Here is a 22,081-nt window from a genome sequence, read left to right as displayed (position 1 = left end):
AATCACAAGGAAACAGTATGTTCAGTGAAACAAAGTTAATTAGGTGCTTAATGGTTGCTGCAGTCTGAGAAGCTGAAGGGTTTGTTTCTCAGCCGTATGACTCCAAGGCTTTATAGAAAAAGATGTGTAGGATTTTAATCAATATGTAGATCTTGATAAAATATATTTCAAATGTACTAAATGTAATCAGAAAGATATGTACAATATTGTTCACAGAATCAACATGAAAAAGAGATGTGATGGACACTCACCTATAGTGTCAGTGCAAAGTGTTTTCAAGTTTGCAAAGTAAATCTGAAGTCTGGTGTAGCCTAGCTCAAGTCAACTAGTAATCAAATATGGAAAAATACAGCACAGAAACTAGCCTTTTGGCCCACAGTGTTTATGATGAACGTGATGCCAAATTAAACTGAATCTCTTCTACCTGCACATAGAAACATAGAAAATAGGTACAGGAGTAGGCCATTTGACCCTTCGAACCTGCATCGCCATTCAGTATAATCATGGCTGATCATCCAACTCAGAACCCTGTACCAGCCTTCCCTCCATACCCTCTGATCCCTTTAGCCACAAGGGCCATATCTAACTCCCTCTTGAATATAGCCAATGAACTGGCCTCAACTGTTTCCTGTGGCAGAGGATTCCACAGATTCACCACTCTCTGTGTGAAGAAGTTTTTCCTCATCTCGGTCCTAAAAGGCTTCCCCTTTATCCTCAAACTGTGACCCCGCATTCTGGACCTCCCCAACATCGGGAACAATCTTCCTGCATCTAGCCTGTCCAATCCCTTTAGGATTTTATACGTTTCAATAAGATCTCCCCTCAATTTTCTAAATTCCAACGAGTATAAGCCTAGTCGATCCAGTCTTTCCTCATATGAAAGTCTTACCGTCCCAGGAATCAATCTGGTGAACCTTCTTTGTACTCCCTCTATGGCAAGAATGTCTTTCCTCAGATTAGGAGACCAAAACTGCACACAATACTCCAGGTGTGGTCTCACCAAGGCCTTGTACAACTGCAGTAGTACCTCCCTGCTCCTGTACTCGAATCTTCTTGCTATAAATGCCAGCATACCATTGGCCTTTTTCACCGCCTGCTGTACTTGCATGCCCACTTTCAATGACTGGTGTATAATGACACCCAGGTCTCGTTGCACCTCCCCTTTTCCTAATCGGCCACCATTCAGATAATAAGCTGATTTCCTGTTTTTGCCACCAAAGTGGATAACCTCACATTTATCCACATTAAATTGCATCTGCCATGAATTTGCCCACTCACCTAACCTATCCATATCCCTTCATTTCTTGTAGATTCATGTGTCTATCTAAAAACCTCTTAATCTGTTATATCTGCTTCTACCACTCACTATCCCTGGCAATCTGTAGTATAGAATATAAATACAATGCTGTATAAAGAAAAATCCAAAAGATTCTTGTGCCAGTCTACGATTGGCTTAAGGATAATTATTAAAAATGCTGCTGCCATGCTTGTAATATGCTTGTAATTTGTGTGAGGACCTCTCAATATCTCACCATAATATAAGTGAAAACTCACCTGAAACAGTGTAAATGGGTGTTACAGCAAGGTTCCTTCCATGATCCTTTGTCCAAAGTTATGGTGGAAGATCAGGAGAATGTTGCCGAAATACTGCGCAATTGCTTGTTGTTGAGCTTTCGAGTGATGTTCAAATTTGTCAGAAAAAATTGAGGTAGTATGACAAATTAGTGAAAGGACAAGCCTTGAACTGTATTTCTGAGATACAGGTCTTGTGTGTATCCATTTCCAATCATTATCATAGAATTAAATGAAGCATAAATAAATTTGGCAATATGTTAACGGTGAAAAATGTCGAGGTAACAATCACTCTCCATTATAATATTACAGGGAAATCTTTTTAAAGATGTCAGACTACTGATGAAGGTTAATCATTTTTGCTTTGCTCTATGGGAGGAGGCTCACATAGAGGATGAACAGTGATATGAATCAGATCTCCTGCTTCTGTAGTGTAGACTTAAGGTAATGCATATTTCCTGATGATGAATGGATTTCAACAAGAGCCAACATGTTGCCCCTTGTGTATTTCTCCTCCAGACACTTCAGTTTAAAAATAAGCGGATTAGTAGCCAGAGCCAAGATAAGAACAGAAATTAGGTTTTGCAAGTGTATGTTGCTGAGTTCATATTCAGAGATATAACAGGAAAAAGTTCATATGGCATGCAGCTTTGATAAATCCGGGCCCATATGACATAATAACGCGCAATCAGCCATAACATTAAAATGGTACAGGTGATGTTATGTCATGAAGGAACTGTAGAAAAAAATCTGAGGAGTTAGACTGTTACTTAAGTGAACTTTCCTTTCAGATGGAATTCTGACAGCTACAAATCACGCATGTGCAGTTAAGGCTATTGATCCAGTATCATCTGCTTCCTATGATGATTATGTTGGACTTTCACTTTTGACATCCCAGCAAGGTAGGCTTTCACTTAGCAATGTAATTTTATCATTTTTTTTAATGTTAGGTGTTTTCTTATGTCTGCCTGACAGAGTTATAATTTAATTTATTTATACAGAGTATAATTTAATATATTTGAATATTTAAAAAATATTTCTAAGGATTCAAATCGAGTTATCTGTTAATGGTACTTTGTGATCTTCCCCAGTCTTTGCCATCATGTCAGACTGATATTGGCTATTTAATAATGGCCATCACCACTTGCAATGATGTAATTAGATTACTCCATTCCAAGCATTTAAGATAGTGCCAGCTAAACATGTTCTACCTCCATTATCATCTTGCCAGTTTTGGATTTCAGCATTCATGAGCAACAAGGCTGACGATGTATCTCTGCCCAGAAATTAATTCTGCTTGGAGTTACTTTCTTTGACAGTATGGCTGGGTCTCAACTTGCCACAGAAGAATTTGTATCTGATCAACACTGTTATCTTTCCATGGCAAGGCTGAAATTGATGATAAACTTTTTGATTTGCCATATTTTGTCCAAAAAGGTTACTGAGCTGCCTGCTTTTAATCCCTGGTTTGTGCTGAATTAATCACAGCTGGGGTTCCTAAGAAGAGCTTCACAATTAACTTGTAGATCTGTGTTAGAAAATTGATAAGGTACATGATCAATACCCAAGCAATCACATGTATCATTTTCACACATGGATTCTATAGTAATCCAAATATTCATGAATAGCAAATTACATGCTGTCTGTATTGAAATTACATTAATTTGGCGGGAAAACTTTCCAAGATAAGAAAGAGCTTATAAAACTTACCATGATCCCTTTGTCAAGATTAAACTGTCTAGATGATGCCCATTTCCAAGAAAATGGTCTCATACAAACACTACCAAAATGCTAACAACTCAGGGTATGCATTGGTAGACAGTGAGTGAAGGCCAGAGCAACACACATAAAATGCTGGAGGAATTCAGTCTATTACATTTGGAAAATTATGAACTTCCTAGATAGTTTCTTTCTTGCTTCACCGATTTAATAAAGATTTTCTTTATTATCTATTGCAGGAAGTTCTGGACTAACATTTCAATTGGCATCACTTGATGAAAGTGGTTTGATTAATCTGTGGGTAAGTTTAAGACTTCACATAAATTTTTGAGTATTTTGTATTTTATATTGAAATAATTATATACACAAGTCCATTCACAGTGAAGTTGCATGTTCCTATGTGTCTAACATAAGAACTATGTGGTGAGACTTCTTCTGTTCATTATCAGAATATTTATGAAGAAGCATAAAGAGGAAATTAAACATATATTGCAATCATATGGAAATTAATGAAAATCTCAGAGTTCAGAAGAGCAATTTTTCTTTGCCCAGCACATAAAATATACAATATATTTGTTATTATTATGAAAGATGTTTTATCATTTTAAAGTTATTCCAATCTATTCATATTTGAATTGTAGTTTTTGCAATTTATTTCCACACTTTATTGTTTAAAATATATTTTTTAATTTTTCACACTACTGTAATATGTTCTTGGACATAAACTTTCAGAATTGATATCCGAAGTTTACCCTCCAAAATTTCTCATTTTTTACCTAGATTCTTTGCTGGTGCATATGCTGCACTCTAAATTGTGCATGATATTTATTTTTTTTTAATGCAGTTGGCCTTGCATTTACATTGAATATAAGAAGTATTTACCCCCTTTGAAGTTTTCATGTTTTATTGTTTTACAACATTGAATCACAGTGGATTTAATTTGGCTTTTTTGGCACTGATCAACAGAAAAAGACTCTTTCATGTCAAAGTGAAAACAGATCTTTACAAAGTGATCTAAATGAATTACAAATATAAAACACAAAATAATTGATTGCATAAATATTCACCACCTTTAATATGACATACTAAATCATCACTGGTATAGCCAATTGGTTTTAGCAGTCACATAATTTGTTAAGTGGAGATCACCATGTGCAGGCAAGATGTTTCAAATGATTGTAGTAAAAATACACCTGTATCCGAAAGGTTCAACTGTTGATGAGTCAGTATCCTGGCAAAAACTACACAATAAAGACAAAAGAAAACTCCAAGCAACTCTGCAAAAAGATTATTGAAAAGCACAAGTCAGAAGATAGATATAAGAAAATATCCAAATTACTGAATATCCCTTGGAGTACAGTTAAGTCAATCATCAAGAAATGGAAAGAACATGGCACAGCCGTAAATCTGCCTAGAGCAACCCGTCCTCAAAAACTGAGTAACCATGCAAGAAGAGGACTAGTGAGGGAGGCCACCAAGAGACCTATGACAATTCTGGAGAAATTACAAGTTTCCGTGGCTGAGATGGGAGACACTGCACATACAACAGTTGCCTGGGTGCTTCGCCAGTCGTAGCTTTATGGGAGAGTGCAAAAAGACAGCCACTGTTGAAAAAAAAAACTCACATGAAATCTTGGCTAGAGTTTGCCAGAAGGCTTGTGGTCATCTAGAAAAAGGTTCTATGGTCTGATAAAACCAAAATTGAGCTTTTTGGCCATCAGACTAAATGCTGTGCTTGGCATAAGTCAAACATGACACATCATCAAAAAGACATCATCCCTACAGTGAAGCATGTGGCGGCTACATCATGCTGTGGGGATGCTTTACTGCAGCAGGCCCTGGAAGACCTGATGCAGTCTGCAAGAGAACTGAGACTTGGAAGAAGATTTGTTTTTCAGCAAGACAATAACCTCAAGCATAAAGCAAAAGCTACACAGGAATGGCTTAAAAATAACAAAGTTAATATCCGGAGTGGCCAAATCAGAATCTAGACCTCAATCCATTTAAGAATTGGTGGCTTGATTTGAAAAGTTCTGTTCACTCATGATCCCCATTCAATCTGACAGAGCTTGAGCAGTTTTGTAAAGAAGAATGGGGAAAAATTGAATTGCCCAGATGTGTAAAGCTGATAGAGACCTATCCACACAGACTCATGACTGTAATTGCTGCCAAAGGTGGATCTACTAAATACTGACTTGAAGGGTGTGAATACTTATGCAATCAATTATTTTATGATTTATGTTTGTAATTAATTTTGATCACTTTGTAGAGATCTGTTTTTGCTTTGACACGAAAGGGTCTTTTTCTGTTGATCAGTGTCAAAAAAGCCAAATTAAATCCACTGTGATTCAATGTTGTAAAACAATAAAACATGAAAAATTCCAAGGGGTGAATACTTTTATAGGCACTGTATGCTTTTACTTTAGTAAAAAGAAAACAGGTATTGTTTAGGCCAGTAGTTCCAAAATTTTTCTGGGTTACCTCTGCGTTGGCTCCCAGACCATATCTCCAGTGCCTGCCTCTCCCTTTCTGGCAGTTATGTAATAACTATAAAGAATTTTGATATATGATGAGCAGTGAAAGATTTTCAAAGGTTTCAAAGATACATTTAATGTTAGAGAATTGTATACAATATACATCCTGAAATGCTTTTTCTTTGCAATCACCCACGAAAACACAGGAGTGCCCCCAAAGAATGAATGACAGTTAAATGTTAGTACCGCAAAATCCCCCCCAGCTTCTCGATCCTGCGCGTAAGCAGCAACAAGCAATGATTCCCCATCCCCCCACCAGCAAAAAAAAAGCATTGGCACCCACCACTGAGCACTCAAGCGTGCGATAAAGCAACAGCAAAGACAGAGACTTGCAGTACCCCAAAGACTTATCGTTCACCCGATATTCAACATACCACAGGCTCTCTCTGTCACCAGGTTTGGTTATCGCCCAAGTGCAGAGTGAGTGGCACTGAAGCAGTTCGATAGTTCACAGACTTTAATATGAACAGTGTTAAAGGGAAAATTAAACAATAAATGCTAGGCCAAACAGGGCCATTAACTAAAGCTCTCAAATGGAAAACGAAGCCTACACTGCAGCTGAAAAGAACATCTAAACATTAAACGAATACCGCTAGTCTTCAGAGTCAGTTGACTTGAAAGTCCAATATCTCAGGGAAGGCCAAATGCAAAACAGCAGCGAAGCGTTGCTGTGCTCTGTCTAAGTCTCGACAATCACTACGACGACAAATATGGAGTTAAATACTAACACGATTAAAATGATAATTAGCTGACATGTGCAAATTCACAAGCGCAATTGCCGTATCTACTGCACTGCTGAATCTGTGGTTGTGACACACTCCCTCTCCCTCTCCCTCTCCCTCTCCCTCTCCCTCTCCCTCTCCCCCTCTCCCTCTCCCCCTCTCCCCCTCTCCCCCTCTCCCCCTCCCCCTCTCCCCCTCTCCCCCTCTCCCCCCCTAATAAGGGAGAAAGAGATGTCTCCATTTCACAGCGAGAGGGGAAGGCAACAAACAACTCGCTGGTTTACAATGTTAAGAGTCTGTTGCATCACTTTTCCGAGCTGAAAGATCTCAGGTCTCTGGGCACATAGATCTTCCAACTCCCACAACACACCGATCTCCTGCTGGGACACCGATCTTTGATCCGCCCTTCTCCAGAGCCACAATATTTTGGACCTCCAAAGGCGAGCTAAGCTCTTAGGCCGTGTCCTTGGCATGTCGAATAATGGGCAGTCGCGAAATCCCTAGAGCAGGTCCCATTCCTGCAAAGAACTGAAGTCAGTGTGTAACTCCGGGTCAGGGTCTTCAAAAGAACCCTGAAAGGAAAAATAGAGATATTAAAGACGGAAATAGAGCTGCTTCCGAAGATGCAAGCAAAGGAGTTAGTGTTTAGTGCTATCTTAACTAATCTCTGAATCGAATGAAAGAAAATAGGGACTACAAATTCAAAGCAGTGAGAAATAATTGCAAAACATATTCAAATCTATTTAAAAGCAATAAAGAACATCTTAAGCTTTTTCCACAGTGCAGGATAGTGTTCATAAATTTCCTTCTGCAACCAAAAGTCTTGATGTGATTCTTTTGAACCTGGACTTCAGCTCAAAGTCATTTCGTAGTGAGATCAGTTCTTTCTCCATCCTTCCTGTTAATTCCTCATTATGTGTTCAGGAATGGATTTATTACCCAAACTGGAATTTCTGATCCTGCAGTTTCTCTGTGACTTGTCTTTATGTAGCTCACCCACAGTATTCTTGAAGAGCATCATCTGGTATATTGCTTTTTCTTTTAATTCAGATATCCTCGGAAACTGGAAAACATTGTGACGGCCAATGTTGAACTTAAGTAGGGTGTATTTGGGCAGAAATGATTTGACTTTGATAAGATTCACATTGAATTGATTACTGAATGAAGCATTCGAGTCTTCAAAGAATTTTATCACGGTTTTAAAATGCACAGAAAATCATCCCAAGCAGTTTCCTTTTGAGAGCCATCCGACTCGTGTGCAACGTCAAACCTTCAAACTGTTCATTATTCCCAATACAAAACTCTCGAAATAGTTGAGAATTGCAAGCATGGGACTTGATTTTATTTAACATAGTGATAACTGTATTTAATGATTTTTGCACTTGGGTTTCTTGAGACAAGATGTTGTCTAAGTTGCACAGTGAATGGTAAATATGTTAGGTACAGCTTTGTTCAAGATAGTCATAACTCCACGATGGTGCCCTGACTTTGATGGTACCCCATATGTTGCACAAGCAACAATGTGGATGAGTGGAATATCCTTGTCTTTGAAAAATTGCTCAATAACCCAAAATATTTACACCTATTTTGTATTTATTTCTAATCTCTTTGCAAATAAGAACTCTTGAACCAAGCCTTCATTCGTAATGAAATGAACATAACCATGAAGCAAAACAACTTCACTCCATCTGCCAAAACTCGAATTTCCAGTGGCCAACCATTTTACCGTCCTATGCCCATTCCCGTTCTAATGTGTCACTCCGTGGTCTTCTCTTCTGCCACGTTGGGGCCACTTTTGGGGCGTAGGAGCAGCACTTCGTGTTTAGTCTGGGCGGCCTCTGGCCTGATGGCATGGACATTGATTTCTCATTCTGGTAACCTTTCTCTTTCTTTTTTTTTCCTCTTCTCCTCCTCCTTCTCTCTTCTTCAATTCCCCACTCTATCCTCTTACCTTTTCTCCTCACTTGCCTGTCACCTCCTGTTATGATCTTTCTTTCCTTTCTCCCATGGTCCACTCTCCTCTCCTATCAGATTCCTTCTTCTCCAGCCCTTTTTCCCCACCTTTTACTCTGACATCTTCCCCCTTCCTTTCCAGTCCTGATGAAAGGTCTCGACTCAAAACATTGTCTGTTTATTTATTTCCATGGATGCTGCCTGCTGACCTAATGGGTTCCTCCAGCATTTTGTGTGCGTTGCTCTGGATTTCCAGCATCCGCAGAACCTAATGTGTTTTTGAAGTGTTTTCCGTTTCTGCAAATTTTCACAAAATGACTGAAAATAGCTAAGTTTGCTTTATCAGAGTATTCTTTTCAAACATTCAACGAGCCTGGATGGTTTCATTGCCTCATTTGAAAATAACTTCTTTACACAACAGACACATTGGCTGCTGTTGGTTGTTTGGTGCAGGTATAAATCCATACTCTACATGATACTATCTGCACATTTTTTGGTCTGCTTCTTGCCATTTTCTTTATGGATCATTGACCACAGTTAATCGCCTGTTGTTTAAGTCATATCTCAAGCACTGTGATCAATAAAGGAGAAAGTTATGACATCATCCAAACTCAGGCAAAACTGGACTCTCTGCCTGAAGGTACATAAAGTGGGGCAGCAATATCTCAGCTGGGCCGTGGGCTAGAGAAATGCGGTCAAGATCATTTGAAAGGGCAGATTCTGAACTTTATACCCTGTTGAAGCCGATACTGTAATTCACAGGAATTGAGTCTATGCAATTAGAATATGGGAATCATTGTAGCTAACACTGTATGTACTACAGTAGTGAACAGCAATAATTGGGGTGTCAGGCCCATAAATAATACAACTTCTTCAGTCCAGATTTCTCCTGATAAGCAAAATACAGAAGAGTCACATTGCTTTTTAACAAACATAACGTGCTTCAAGCAAAGTCCAAGAAAACGATGGGCTAGCAAGAGATGAGGTGGTTATGTGATCATTGTAATCAATTATGAGGCTTGAATATTAACGGCTTCCAATAAGTAATTAATTTCCTAAATGAAGCCTGTTGTCCCACCGCTGTCCCACCGCTGCCCCCCTTGCTACCATGCACCCCCACTGCCTTCTTTATCTTTATCGCCCCCTTTGACACTCCTATCATCGGCAGTGAGCCGAGGTTGCCCACTTTGGGAACCACTGACTTAGACTGTGATGTTTGGAATGTGCTTATGGCAATCACACTCTGGATGAACTCCATTGTTATTTATATTTTGCAAAGTTTTTACACCAACCTCATTTAATTTTAGTTAAGGAAGCATATAATTTTAAAAAAACAATTTTTCAGTTCATGAATTGTAAGGGAGCACTGTGGTGCAACATGTATTGCCTCACATCACTAGTGACATGGATTCAATCTTGACTTTCAGCGATATCTGTGTGGAATTTGTGCATTTGCCTTGTGACTATGTGGTTCTCTTTGGTGTTCCAGTTCTGAAGTCATGATAGGTCAATTGGCCACTATAAATTGTTCCTTTTGCAGAGGTAGGTGAGAAATAGGGACACTTGAGCATGAAGATCGGTCACAGAGAAATAATGAGGGAGAGGAGGTTGAGGAGCTTGCTTTCGTGAGGTGGCATTGAGAAGGGATTTGACTTTTTCTTCACACAGGATGCTGGAAATATGGAAACACTGAGTGAAGTGATAGTTGATTTGAGTACACTCACAGCACAGAAGTATCTAATTGATGTGGGAGGCTAGGGCCAAGTGCTAGAAAATAGGATTGGTGCAGATATGTACTTAATGGCTGGCATGGACACAGTGGGCTCAACTCGCCATTGCTTGCTTAAAGCTCAAAGTGCATTTATTATCAAAGTACGTATGCCACGTACAACCTCGAAATTCATCTCCTTACAGGCAGCTATAAAGCAAAGAAACCCAATAGAACCCATTAAAAAAAGAAGACAGTCTAGCACTCAATGTGCAGAAGATAAGACAAATCATTCAAACGATGAAAGTAAACAAATAACATTCAGAACTGAAGTTCATAAAAGCCAGTCACCACTGTGGCAGCTGGTCCAGGAGCCTGTTATTTGCAGCCAACAGCCTCAATTCAGTGCAGAGACGAATAAACCTGAACAATGAGCTGAACACTGGTCCATCCCTCGCCTCTGGCCCCAGCACCCTAACCTTTTCAATCTTGCCTGGAACTTAGGCCAAACCTCAGGTTGTTCCTCACTCTCTGCTGCTTTGATTCGGCCCATACTTGACCTTTCCAGTCTGGCCCGGTGCTTAAATCAGCTAAACAGCAATTCAGTCCTTGCTCTCAAGCCCAGGCAGGACCGTCTTGATTCTGCTTTGCCTTGATTTTGCCACTTTGAGTAACTCCAAGTCCACTCCAGCAATGGCGAGACATAGGCTCGTTCCCCATTCTTGGGCTTGAGACAGGGCCTGGGCTATGACTGAACTCAGTGCGATCAATGGTCTCTTCTCCGTTGGAAGGCAAAATATTAAAAAACATGAATATTATCTAATAGAATCCACCTATGAAAGATGAGTTGTTACATTAAATATGAAAAAGGAATTAGATAATTGAAGAAGTGGAATGTAAAATTGTACACAGGTAGCGAGACCATCTAATTCATCTTACTGTGCCAACAATTTTACTGCCACTCATTGATTCTGATTTCAGAAGAGCCAGCAATTTTCAGTACATAGCTGAAGTAGCCAATCTCATTTTACAAGCTGTCAGCAAATGTAAAAAGACATTCTGATCATAGGAACATTGCAATCGTGTCTATTGTCTAATGTGTTTGCAGTCAAAATCACTGGTGCTGACCAAGGAGTAAACCCTGAATGATTTTCATCATTCCAAGTTATTAAGTTAAATATTATCACCCTACGTCCCCCTTAAATGGGTCATAGATAGGATGAATACACTCAGTCGAGATTTGGGAAATGGAAGGCATGGGTTTGAGGAGAGAGTGGCAAGATTTGATAGGAACCTGAGGGGCAACTTTTTTTTACACAGAGATGTGAAGTGTGTTGATAGGGAGGTAGTTGAGGAAGATGCAATGACAGCTTTTGGAGGACACTTGGACAGGTGGATGGATTAGAATGGTTTGGAGGTTTGTAGACTGGGCACTGGCAAATGGGCATTTTTGTGGGGCACCTCAGTTAGGCTGAGGGACCTGATTTTATCTATTTTTATTTTATTGAGATACAGTGCAGAGTAGGGTCTTACAGCCTATTTAATTCTAGACTGATCACAGGACAATTTATAATGACCAATTAACCTACCAACCGGTAGGTCTTTGGACTGTGGGAGTAAATTGGAGCACCCAGAGGAAACCCCCATGGTCATGGGGAGAACCTACAGGCAGTGGTGGGAATTGAACCCCGGTCGCCTGTACTGTAAAGCATTGTGCTAACCACTATGGTACCGTGCCACCCAAGTTTCTGTGCTGTTTAACTCTATAACCATTCATGACAAATGTTATTGGCACACTGTGGCAGCAATGGCTATCATTTCTACAACTTCCTGGAAACTCACCAGGGTAATTTCAACAGCAGCTGTCACCCCTGCAGCCTCTGCAGTGGGTATCTTTACACTTTCTACTAAGTTATACACTATATTGACATGAACAACGTTTTGACTTGTAAACATAAGCGGATTCTTTATCCAGTGCATTGGGAATGCATTCTCATAGAGTCACGGAACAGGTACTGTGGTCCATCTTCAGCTTGGTCCCATCTACGTGCACCAGTACCAAACATATCCCTCCAAACACTTGTAGTTCTAGTCTTATCCAGCCTGAGGGGCGAAACCTGCATGTGTACACCCTAGCTATTACCTTTCATACTTTTGATACCTTTATAAGATCGCTCCTCATTCTCCTACATGCCAGGAAATAAAATCCTAACCTATTTACCAGGATGCTGCCTGGATTGGAGACCATGTCTTATGGGGAGAGATTGAGGGTTATGAGGTGTGCCACGATGAAGCCACTTGCAGGTTGGAGGTGCAACACAACATGTTATGTCTGGCTAGCCTCCAACCTGATTTCTCTAACTTCCGGTTCGTTCCCCATTCTGCCGAAGTTGGTTTCTTGTTTGTTCGCTTTATATTTCATCTGCCATGTCCTTGCCTGTTCACTTAGCCTGTGTATCCCTTAAAACCCTTTTACATTCATACAGCCTGTGCTGCCACCTAGCTTTTGTGTATGATCTTGTATCTCCGCATGGTTTGATAATATTCCTATACTTCATTTATATTAAGATGCTGTATAAATGTAAAGTATTGCTGTTGAGGAAGTGAAATGTGCTTTTTAAATGCAGGCTCTTTCTTTCAGGTTGTGGTTGAACTCCAAAAGGCAGATGTTGCTGGCTCTCTGACTGATTTAGGTATGTTTGGCATACATATAATGCAATAGGAAAACTAATTGAATGAAAATCTAGATTAAAATACTACCTTTCTGATTTGATAGAGTTCTTGTCCCTTGAGTTAGGAAGTCAGGTTCAAAGCCAACCTTGAGATGTGAGCGCAAAATCTAAATTTATGCAGTTGAAGAACAACCTCATCTTGAACATAATATATGACTCCATCTGCTTTTACAGGGGGCTAAAAAATCCCAAAGCACCATACCAAATAGAGGACAGTTACTCCTTATCCAAGGTCAACATTTATCCTTGAAGTGACACAATATTTGTTATTATTTTGTTTGCTTGGTAGAAATTAGTTGCTGTGAACCATAGACTATAAGAAACAGGAGCAGAATTAGGCAATTCAGCCCATCGAGTCTGCTCTACCATTTGATCATGGTAGATATATTTCCCCTGTCAACTGATTCTCCTGCTTTTTCCCTGTAAACATTGAAGCCCTTAACAAGGTTTGAGAAAACACGTGTTTAAACATGTTCATTCTTGTCTTAAGGACATGAATTGCTACATGAGAAAGCAAAAAAGAAACACAAGGATGTGGGGAGTGAAACAAAGATCATTCAAAAAGGGGATTTGAAGATGATATTGTGAAATAAAGGGGAGAAGGATGCTGAGGTGTTGGAAATGAAAAGCTATAGAAAACTGACTGAACACATAGTGAAGTAAAGAACAAGGAATCTGCGGTTAGAGGATTAAAGAATAAAGAAGCACGACACAAGCTAACCGGAGGTCTGAAAACAGAAAATACTAAAATGCTCAGCAGGTTAGGCAGCATCTGTAGAGTGAGGAACAGATTAACAGTTCATGTTGAAAATTTTAAAAACTTCAGATAAAATGACATATTTTACTGTATATTTTGACATTTTGATATGCATGCGACAAATAAACCCAATATCTTTAAAATAGGAAAAACTGGAATATAAAGTAGTAAGGTGAGGTCTTGGAAGAGCTTGATATGAGGGATGAGATTCTTTGGTTCATTCTAGGCAATCATATGCATATGGAGAGTGTGAAACATTATAATGCAAATGAAGATACAGTCTCCACCTGTTCAGCTGAATTTAGTACAGGTGGATTTAAATTCAATTTTAAATCAAAGAGATTGCTTCGATTTTACTGATAATAGGCTCTATGAAATCGAGAACTTGATGTTGTATAGTACAATGATAGCATTTAGACTGTACTGCTGGCAAGAGTTAAGTGGAAATTAGTAGGGTAAAAGATAGAATGGAAGATTACAAAATTATTTACGATTCAACTAAGGCAGAGGAATCAAGAGAAGAACTTAACAAATTAAGTGATGGTGAAGAAAATAAGTCATGTTTCATCTAAGCTCCCTTGGAAATCTTGTCTTATTTTGCAGGACTGATCCCTGGTGGGAAGATGAAGTTGATCCACAGCTCTTCTATTGACGCTATCAGGTAAGATTGTATGGGAGATACAAGCGGCTGCAGATGCTAGAATCTGGAGCAGCATACCATCTACAGGAGGAATTAAGCGATTGAAGTGAATCTACATTGGGACACAGGGAGGGAGAAGAAATTTTCGACAGTTTGGGTTGAAACCCTACATTAGGTTTCCTGATTCTATTTATAATATTTTTGTGTTCTTAATGGTGATTTAAATAGTAATCCAAGAAGAAGTACTGTAAAGATATGAAATAAAAAGAGAAAATGCAGCAAGTACCCAGGAGGTCAAGTATCTTGTATGGAGCAGGAAACGGACAAAACATTCATGTTGAATTTTTAAAAAAATCTGTAGATGTTGAAAATCTGAAATAAAAGTAGTAAAATCTGGAAGCACTGAGATGATCAGACAATGTTTGTGGGAAAAGAACCATTAGATCAAGCATTAGTTTGAAGATCTTTTGTCAGAATGGGAGAAAAAAGAAGAAGAAAACAATTTGACATAGTTGCAGAGAAGAAGGGGTGGGGACAAAGGGAAGCCAGGGTTGTCATGGGGTTAAATTATAAATGAGGTCATCTGGTTGATTCATGGAGGGTGAGAGAGAAAGCCTAAACGGAGGAATATAAAAGCTATGAAATATTGGCTAAAGGAGCTAAACATTGAACTGCAAATTATGCCCAGCCAATCAAACTGTGCTAATAGAAAAATTAAAACTGAGCCAGTCTTACAAATGGACTGGCCAGTGCTAATGGCAACAAAGCTCAGTTAAATGTAAGTGCTCCAAGTCTCCTGATATGCTATTGGTTTTTCCATTATAGAAGAACTGTGAATTCCAAATGTGGTACACTAGATTGGAAGAAGTACAATTAGTTTGCTGCATCACCTGGAGAACTCTGTCTGCCCTAGGTGATGGGAGAGGAAGGCATTGCATTTCCATCTGCTGCATGGGAAAATATCTTAAGAATGGGAGTGGTTGATAAATCCCCAGGACCTGACAGGGTATTCCCTCGGACCTTGAAGGAGACTAGTGTTGAAATTGCAGGGGCCCTGGCAGATATATTTAAAATGTCGGTGTCTACGGGTAAGGTGTCGGAGGATTGGAGAATGGCTCATGTTGTCCCGTTGTTTAAAAAAGGATCGAAAAGTAATCCGGGAAATTATAGGCCGGCAAGTTTGACGTTGGTAGTGAGTAAGCTATTGAAGGGAGTACTAAGAAACAGAATCTACAAGCATTTGGATAGATAGGGACTTATTAGGGAGAGTGAACATGGCTTTGTGCATGGTAGGTCATGTTTGACCAATCTATTGGAGTTTTTCGAGGAGGTTATCAGGAAAGTGGATGAAGGGAAGGCAGTGGATGTTGTCTACATGGACTTCAGTAAGGCCTTTGACAAGGTCCCGCATGGGAGGTTAGTTAGGAAAATTCAGTCGCTAAGTATACATGGAGAGGTGGTAAATTAGATTAGACATTGGCTCAATGGAAAAAACCAAAGAGTGGTAGTAGAGAATTGCTTCTCAGAGTGGAGGCCTGTGACTAGTGGTGTGCCACAGGGATCAGTGCTGGGTCGATTGTTATTTGTCATCTATATCAATGATCTGGATGATAATGTGGTAAATTGGATCAGCAAATTTGCTGATGATACAAAGATTGGAGGTGTAGTGGACAGTGAGGAAGGTTTTCAAAGCTTGCAGAGGGACTTGGACCAGCTGGAAAAATGGGCTGAAAAATGGCAGATGGAGGTTAATACAGACAAGTGTGAGGTATTGCACTTTGGAAGGACAAACCAAGGTAGAATATACAGGGTAAATGGTAAGGCACTGAAGAGTGCAGTAGAACAGAGGGATCTGGGAATACAGATACAAAATTCCCTAAAAGTGGTGTCACAGGTAGATAGGGTCGTAAAGAGAGCTTTTGGTACATTGGCCTTTATTAATCGAAGTATTGAGTATAAGAGCTGGAATGTTATGATGAGGTTGTATAAGGCATTGGTGAGGCCAGATCTTGAGTATTGTGTTCAGTTTTGGTTACCAAATTACAGGAAGGATATTAATAAGGTTGAAAGAGTGCAGAGAAAGTTTACAAGGATGTTGCCGGGACTTGAGAAACTCAGTTACAGAGAAAAGTTGAATAGGTTAGGACTTTATTCCCTGAAACGCAGAAGAATGAGGGGAGATTTGATAGAGGTTTATAAAATTATGATGGGTATAGATAGAGTGAATGCAAGCAGGCTTTTTCCACTGAGGCAGGGGGAGAAAAAAACCAGAGGACATGGGTTAAGGGTGAGGGGGGAAAAGTTTAAAGGGAACATCAGGAGGGGCTTCTTCACACAGAGAGTGGTGGGAGTGTGTAATGAGCTGCCAGACGAGGTGGTAAATGTGGGTTCTTTTTTAACATTTAAGAATAAATTGGGCAGATACATGGATGGGAGGTGTATGTAGGGATATGGTCCGTGTGCAGGTCAGTGGGACTAGGCAGAAAATGGTTGGCACAGCCAAGAAGGGCCAAAAGGCCTGTTTCTGTGCTGTAGTTTTTTTCTATGGTTTCTAACTGGCAAATGTTGGAGATAAAACATGTATAAAATTACACCGGAAGTGGAGACAGGAAGAGGGAAAATAAAGGAAAGATTTGTGATGCAATGTAGACCAATAGAGATTGAATAATACAGTACAGGTTTCCCCCGCCATTCAAAGGTAGACCATTCCTATGAAACGGTTCGTAAGCCGGAATGTCGTAAAGTGAAGAAGCAATTACCATTTATTTATATGGGAAAAATTTGTGAGCGTTTGCAGACCCAAAAAATAAACTACCAAATCAGCCAAATAACACATAAAACCTAAAATAACAGTAACATATAGTAAAATCAGGAATGATATGATAAATACACAGCCTATATAAAGTAGAAATACTTTTCTGCAATCATTGTCGAGCTGTCCACTGTAGCGAAAATCTCACGCAAGTGCTCTCGGCAGAAACACTCTCTCCAGTAACCTTTAAGCTATGAAGCTGCCAAATTATACCAAATAATACATAAAAATACACAGCCTATATAAAGCAGAAATAACGTATGTACAGTGTCGTATCACTTACCGGAATCGGGAAGACGGCGCTGAGCACACTGATGATGGTGTGTTAGGCTGAGTCGTCGGAGGTTGGGGTGGTGCAGTGGACCCCAACGTCCAGGCTGCGGATCGATACCAATCTGCGAAGCGTGCAGGGGTAGCTAGGATGCACCCAGCACATCTTTAAGAAAAAAGCCGAAATAAACAAGCTAATTAATTAGGTGCCGCCCGGCACGTAAATGTCGGCCCAGATCAGAGGCACATGTTTAAGCAATGCCGCTAGAATGCAGTTCCAGGGGAGGAGCTTGGCTGCCTTTTTTCGTAACAGTGAAAACACCTTCTGTTAGTAAAAACAGGTAACTAATGTAGGTCTTTCGTAACAGTGAGGTTTCGTAAAGCAAATATTCGAAAAGCTGGGGACACCTGTAGTGTTACTGTCAGCTGAAATCACGTGGTAATGGCAAATGAATGATGAAAAGTATTCTTCGGGTAGAATAAGTAGGAAGAGCCAAATGAATCTCACCTTCTGGTAGAATGGTGGCATGCTCGGATGCAGTGACCACTCTGAGTCCGATCAAAGGTGTAATTGTTCGTCCTTTACGCCATTTTTACCATCACAATTGGATGCTAAGAACATCAAGTACAGCAGGATCTATGCCATCAGCTACTTACAGGATAATGATGGAGCTGGACTTACTACGTACCATTGTTATATTGGCACCTGGACTTGTTGGATACCGTGTTGTGCTGAGACGCTGTGAGTATTTGTCTTGGATGCAAGGCCCTGTTGGACTTTGGTAATCAAGTATACTGCAGATGGTCTAACACTTCTGAAGAATCAGAATACCATTCTACTGAGGTGGACTGAGCATTTTAACATCCTGCTTAATCAGGACTCTGACGCAGACCCCACCATCCTGGACGAGCTGCCTGAACTTCCTCCTATCCACGACCTCAGCCTACCATTAACCTTCCAGGAGGTTCTATCAGCTGTCCACTTCCTTAAGAACAACAAGTCCCCTGGCACTGACAATATCCCTGCTGAGTTACTGAAGAACGGAGGGTACATGTCTATGCGCACCCTCTACTAGTACATCACCAAGGCCTGGACTGATGAGAACATCCCACAACAATGGAGAAACACAAACATTGCTGTCATTTATAAGAACAAGGGTGACAAGGCCATCTGCGGCAATAGTAGGGGCATATCACTCCTTTCTGTTGCTGGAAAGGTCCTGGCTAAGGTGATACTTCAGAGACTCATCAGCAACATCACCGAGTCAATGCTGCCTGAATCACAGTGTGGATTTAGGAAGAACAGGAGTACGATTGACATGATCTTCACAGCCTGGCAGCTTCCGGAGAAGTGTCGAGAGCAACGTCAGAACCTGTTTATGGCCTTTGTAGACCTCTCCAAAGCATTCGACACTGTGCAAAGAGAGCTCTTATGGGATGTCCTCCTTAGGTTTGGCTGTCCCAATAAATTTGTTAACATCCTCCACCAGTTCCACGATGGGATGACTGCTCAGGTGACCAAAGGAGGACAAGAGTCCGAGTCCTTCCTTGTACGCACAGGGGTGAGGCAGGGGTGTGTGCTAGCGCCAGTGCTCTTTAACATCTCCATCTTGTGTGTTACCAAGCTTCTCCACAACGAGATTGAAGACAGCAGCGGTGTGGCAGTGAACGTCAGATTAGATGGCAACATCTTTGACACCAGGAGGCTCCACGCGACCACCAAACTCCGTAGAGAGCGGGTCCTGGAGCTGCAGTATGCAGACGACTGTGCTCTTGTGGCCCATACTCCAGAGGATCTTCAGACTGTCCTTGCTGTGGCGGTGAGAGTGTACAGCAGGATGGAGCTGACTGTCAATACCACCAAGACAGAAGTGGTTTGCCAATGGAGTACCAGTGTCCCACCCACTCTACCTGCCTTCATTGTTGGTGATGAAAAACTGTCAGTAGTGCCATCTTTCAAATATCTGGGGAGCATTCTCTCTGAGGATAGCAGCATTGACAACGACATTCAGAGCCGCATTAAACAGGCAACAGCTGCCTTTGGGAGACTTTGGCGTAGAGTCTTTCAGAACAGGAGCCTTTATCCCTCCACAAAGGTCTCCGTATACCAAGCGGTCTGTGTCACCACCCTCCTTTATAGCTGTGAAGCTTGGGTAACCTAAAGCCATCACATCAAGTCCTTGGAGCACTTCCACATAAGCTGCCTCCAGAGCATCCTGGGAATTACCTGGTGTGAGTGGGTGCCTCACATTGAAATACTTGTAAAGACCAACTGCAGAAGTATTGAGGCCTTGATCACCCAGCGTCAGCTGCAGTGGCTGGGGCACGTGATAAGGATGCCCTATGTCGGCTACCCCGCAGAGTGTTATACGGCCAGCTACATCATGGTTGACACTCAGCTGGAGGGCGGAAGAAGCACTATAAGGATCAGATGAAGAATGCTCTAAGGAAGTGCAAGATCAGACCTGAGGTCCTGGAGGATGTTGCTGCTGACCGTAGCACTTGGCAACAACTGTGTAGGGACGGGGTTCATATTCTGGAGATGGAAAGAACAACCAGAGGACAGCAGAAGAGAGCCAGGAGAAATGCAGCCATGGTTGCCACCACTACTACATATACGGGTCCCACCTGCAATAGAGCTTGTGGGTCCAGGATAGGACTGTATAGTCATCAAAGATCTCACCGTTAAAGGAGTGGATGTTGTCGTCAGATTTCAATGGACAACCGAAGAAGAAGAAGTATACTGCAAGTCTGGTTCACTGGTTCATTGGCAAGACATACGCCGGGTGAGATGCATCGCCTCAGCTGTGGTGAGGACTAGGCCCTTGGACCGCAGAATCGCCTGTTGCAGCCACCCAGAGAAGGGACACCAGGGCGGTGTGGAAGAGAGCAGAGGTTTCTGTGGGGAAGTCCTGCATTGGGGACTGGCCCCTCCCATTGGTGCTGCTCTCCAGTGTTTGCTCAATGGAAGAGCAAGCTGGACCAGGACAATTACCATCATCCTACAGGCTATGCCGCTCAATGAATTGGATGATAGTTTTATTTTTTTTCTTTGTGACTGTGTGTTGTTCGTAACCATATGTGCTATTTGTACTATGGGCAGTGTGCTGTGTGTTGTTACTGTACAGAGCACAAGTGAGATCACATCTAGAGTAAACAATTTTATTCCTTTGGACCCAGTTCAGGGAACTTTCAGTAGGATGATCAAAGTATGGAGTGGTTTTCTGAAGAAAGAAACATTAAATAGTGCACTCAGTAGAGTGTAGAAGAATGAGAGAGTGATTTCATTGAAATGTATAAGATTCTTAGAGGCGAGATAGGATAAAACCCAATAGGATGTTTCCTTTCATGGGAGAATCCAGAAGCAGAGGGCATCCATTTAAGACTGAGATGAGGAAAAATTTCTTTTCTCAGGTGTCACGTGATCGGCAACAATGAATATATCGAGTCAGGATTTATAAACAAACAAGATTTATTAAACCCTGATAAACAATGAAAAAAAAAACAAACGAAAACCCTAACCGGAAGTAAACGGCTATGTGGCTATTCATTAAACTGCTACTCAGTACTAACTCTTAAAGCGATAAATGCGAAACCAGTTCTTAAAGCAATAAATTCAAACACAATTCTTTGAATGGTAAATTTTAAAGTCCAAGAGATTTATATAGTCAATTAGGAGAGACTTTTATGAAATAATGAATTCCTGGAAGACACGATGTCACTGCCACTCCCAGTGGGATCTTGCCTTGTCCGCGGGATTCATGACGACGGAAATAAAACGGTATAAAGGCACTGACCTCTTCCTCCGTAGAATAGATCCTGCACAGCCTTTTCTGCCACTTTTAGCAGAGGCTATCTCATACAGATCACTCTTGAACGAATTCAATAATGGTCGATCCTTTCCAAACCCGTCGAACGTCTCCTTCAGGGTCCCGTCTTCACTCTCCAATGTTACTGAAAAGATACATTAACAAACCTGGCAGCAATTGGTCAAACGATTGGCCCACTACTTCTATACCTTACAATAGAACATAAAACTCCGTTTAAAAGTATCTCATTGAAGTTCTAACTGGAAAACTAACTGCGTCACCAGGGGTCTTCCCTTTTATACCCGTGGTTAACATGTCATCATGTGACCTCACATCGGCGGGAAAATTACATCAGGTGACCTCCAAAAGACCATTACGTCATTGTCACAAGAAAGTCACAAGATCTCCATGAGGTATGTAACACAGGGTTGGAGTTCCATCCACAAACAGCTGTGGAGGTAAAATCCTTTGAGTATACTTAAGGCTTAGATAGATGTTGCTGGAGACTGATAGTACCTGCTTCATGTGTTAACAGATTTCCTGCACTTTGCAGTCTCTCTCATCGCCTCTTGTATCTGATGAAAGTCGTTGTCCCTCTATATTTTTATTTTAGCTAAACAGCTCTCCCTAGCCAGACATTATGGCAATATGGTAACAAGCTCAACAGCCTGCAACCACTTGAATTTTTTAAACCATAAATATGTATACAATTGGTCCTTTTTAGTGCTGATTCCATTTGTCCTCTATTTCCTGGTAAAGCATTCTGAATGCTAAGTGAGGTACCTCTGTGGTACGATGCAAGAAAAGCATTCAAATGATATGAAAGGAAAGTTTGGGTCCCTGGATAGAAGGA

The 22,081-nt window shown here is 40.8% G+C and overlaps 1 protein-coding gene across 4 annotated transcripts in view; it reads left to right on the top strand.

The window, feature by feature from the left end:
- The window catches only part of dync2i1 (dynein 2 intermediate chain 1), a 109,474-nt gene that overhangs the window by 60,155 nt on the left and 27,238 nt on the right, over positions 1-22,081 (top strand). For all 4 annotated transcript variants that reach the window (XM_072254024.1, XM_072254025.1, XM_072254023.1 and 1 more), the window contains 4 exons: positions 2,364-2,474; positions 3,531-3,592; positions 12,850-12,901; positions 14,301-14,358. In XM_072254024.1, coding sequence (XP_072110125.1) covers positions 2,364-2,474; positions 3,531-3,592; positions 12,850-12,901; positions 14,301-14,358 — 283 coding nt within the window. The remainder of the gene's footprint in view (positions 1-2,363; positions 2,475-3,530; positions 3,593-12,849; positions 12,902-14,300; positions 14,359-22,081) is intronic.

This window comes from Mobula birostris, chromosome 3 (assembly GCF_030028105.1).
Source record: "Mobula birostris isolate sMobBir1 chromosome 3, sMobBir1.hap1, whole genome shotgun sequence".
Classification (NCBI taxonomy): Eukaryota; Metazoa; Chordata; class Chondrichthyes; order Myliobatiformes; family Myliobatidae; genus Mobula; species Mobula birostris.
The sequence above is the reverse complement of the archived record's forward strand: the minus strand, read 5'-3'. Positions and strand labels throughout refer to the sequence as shown.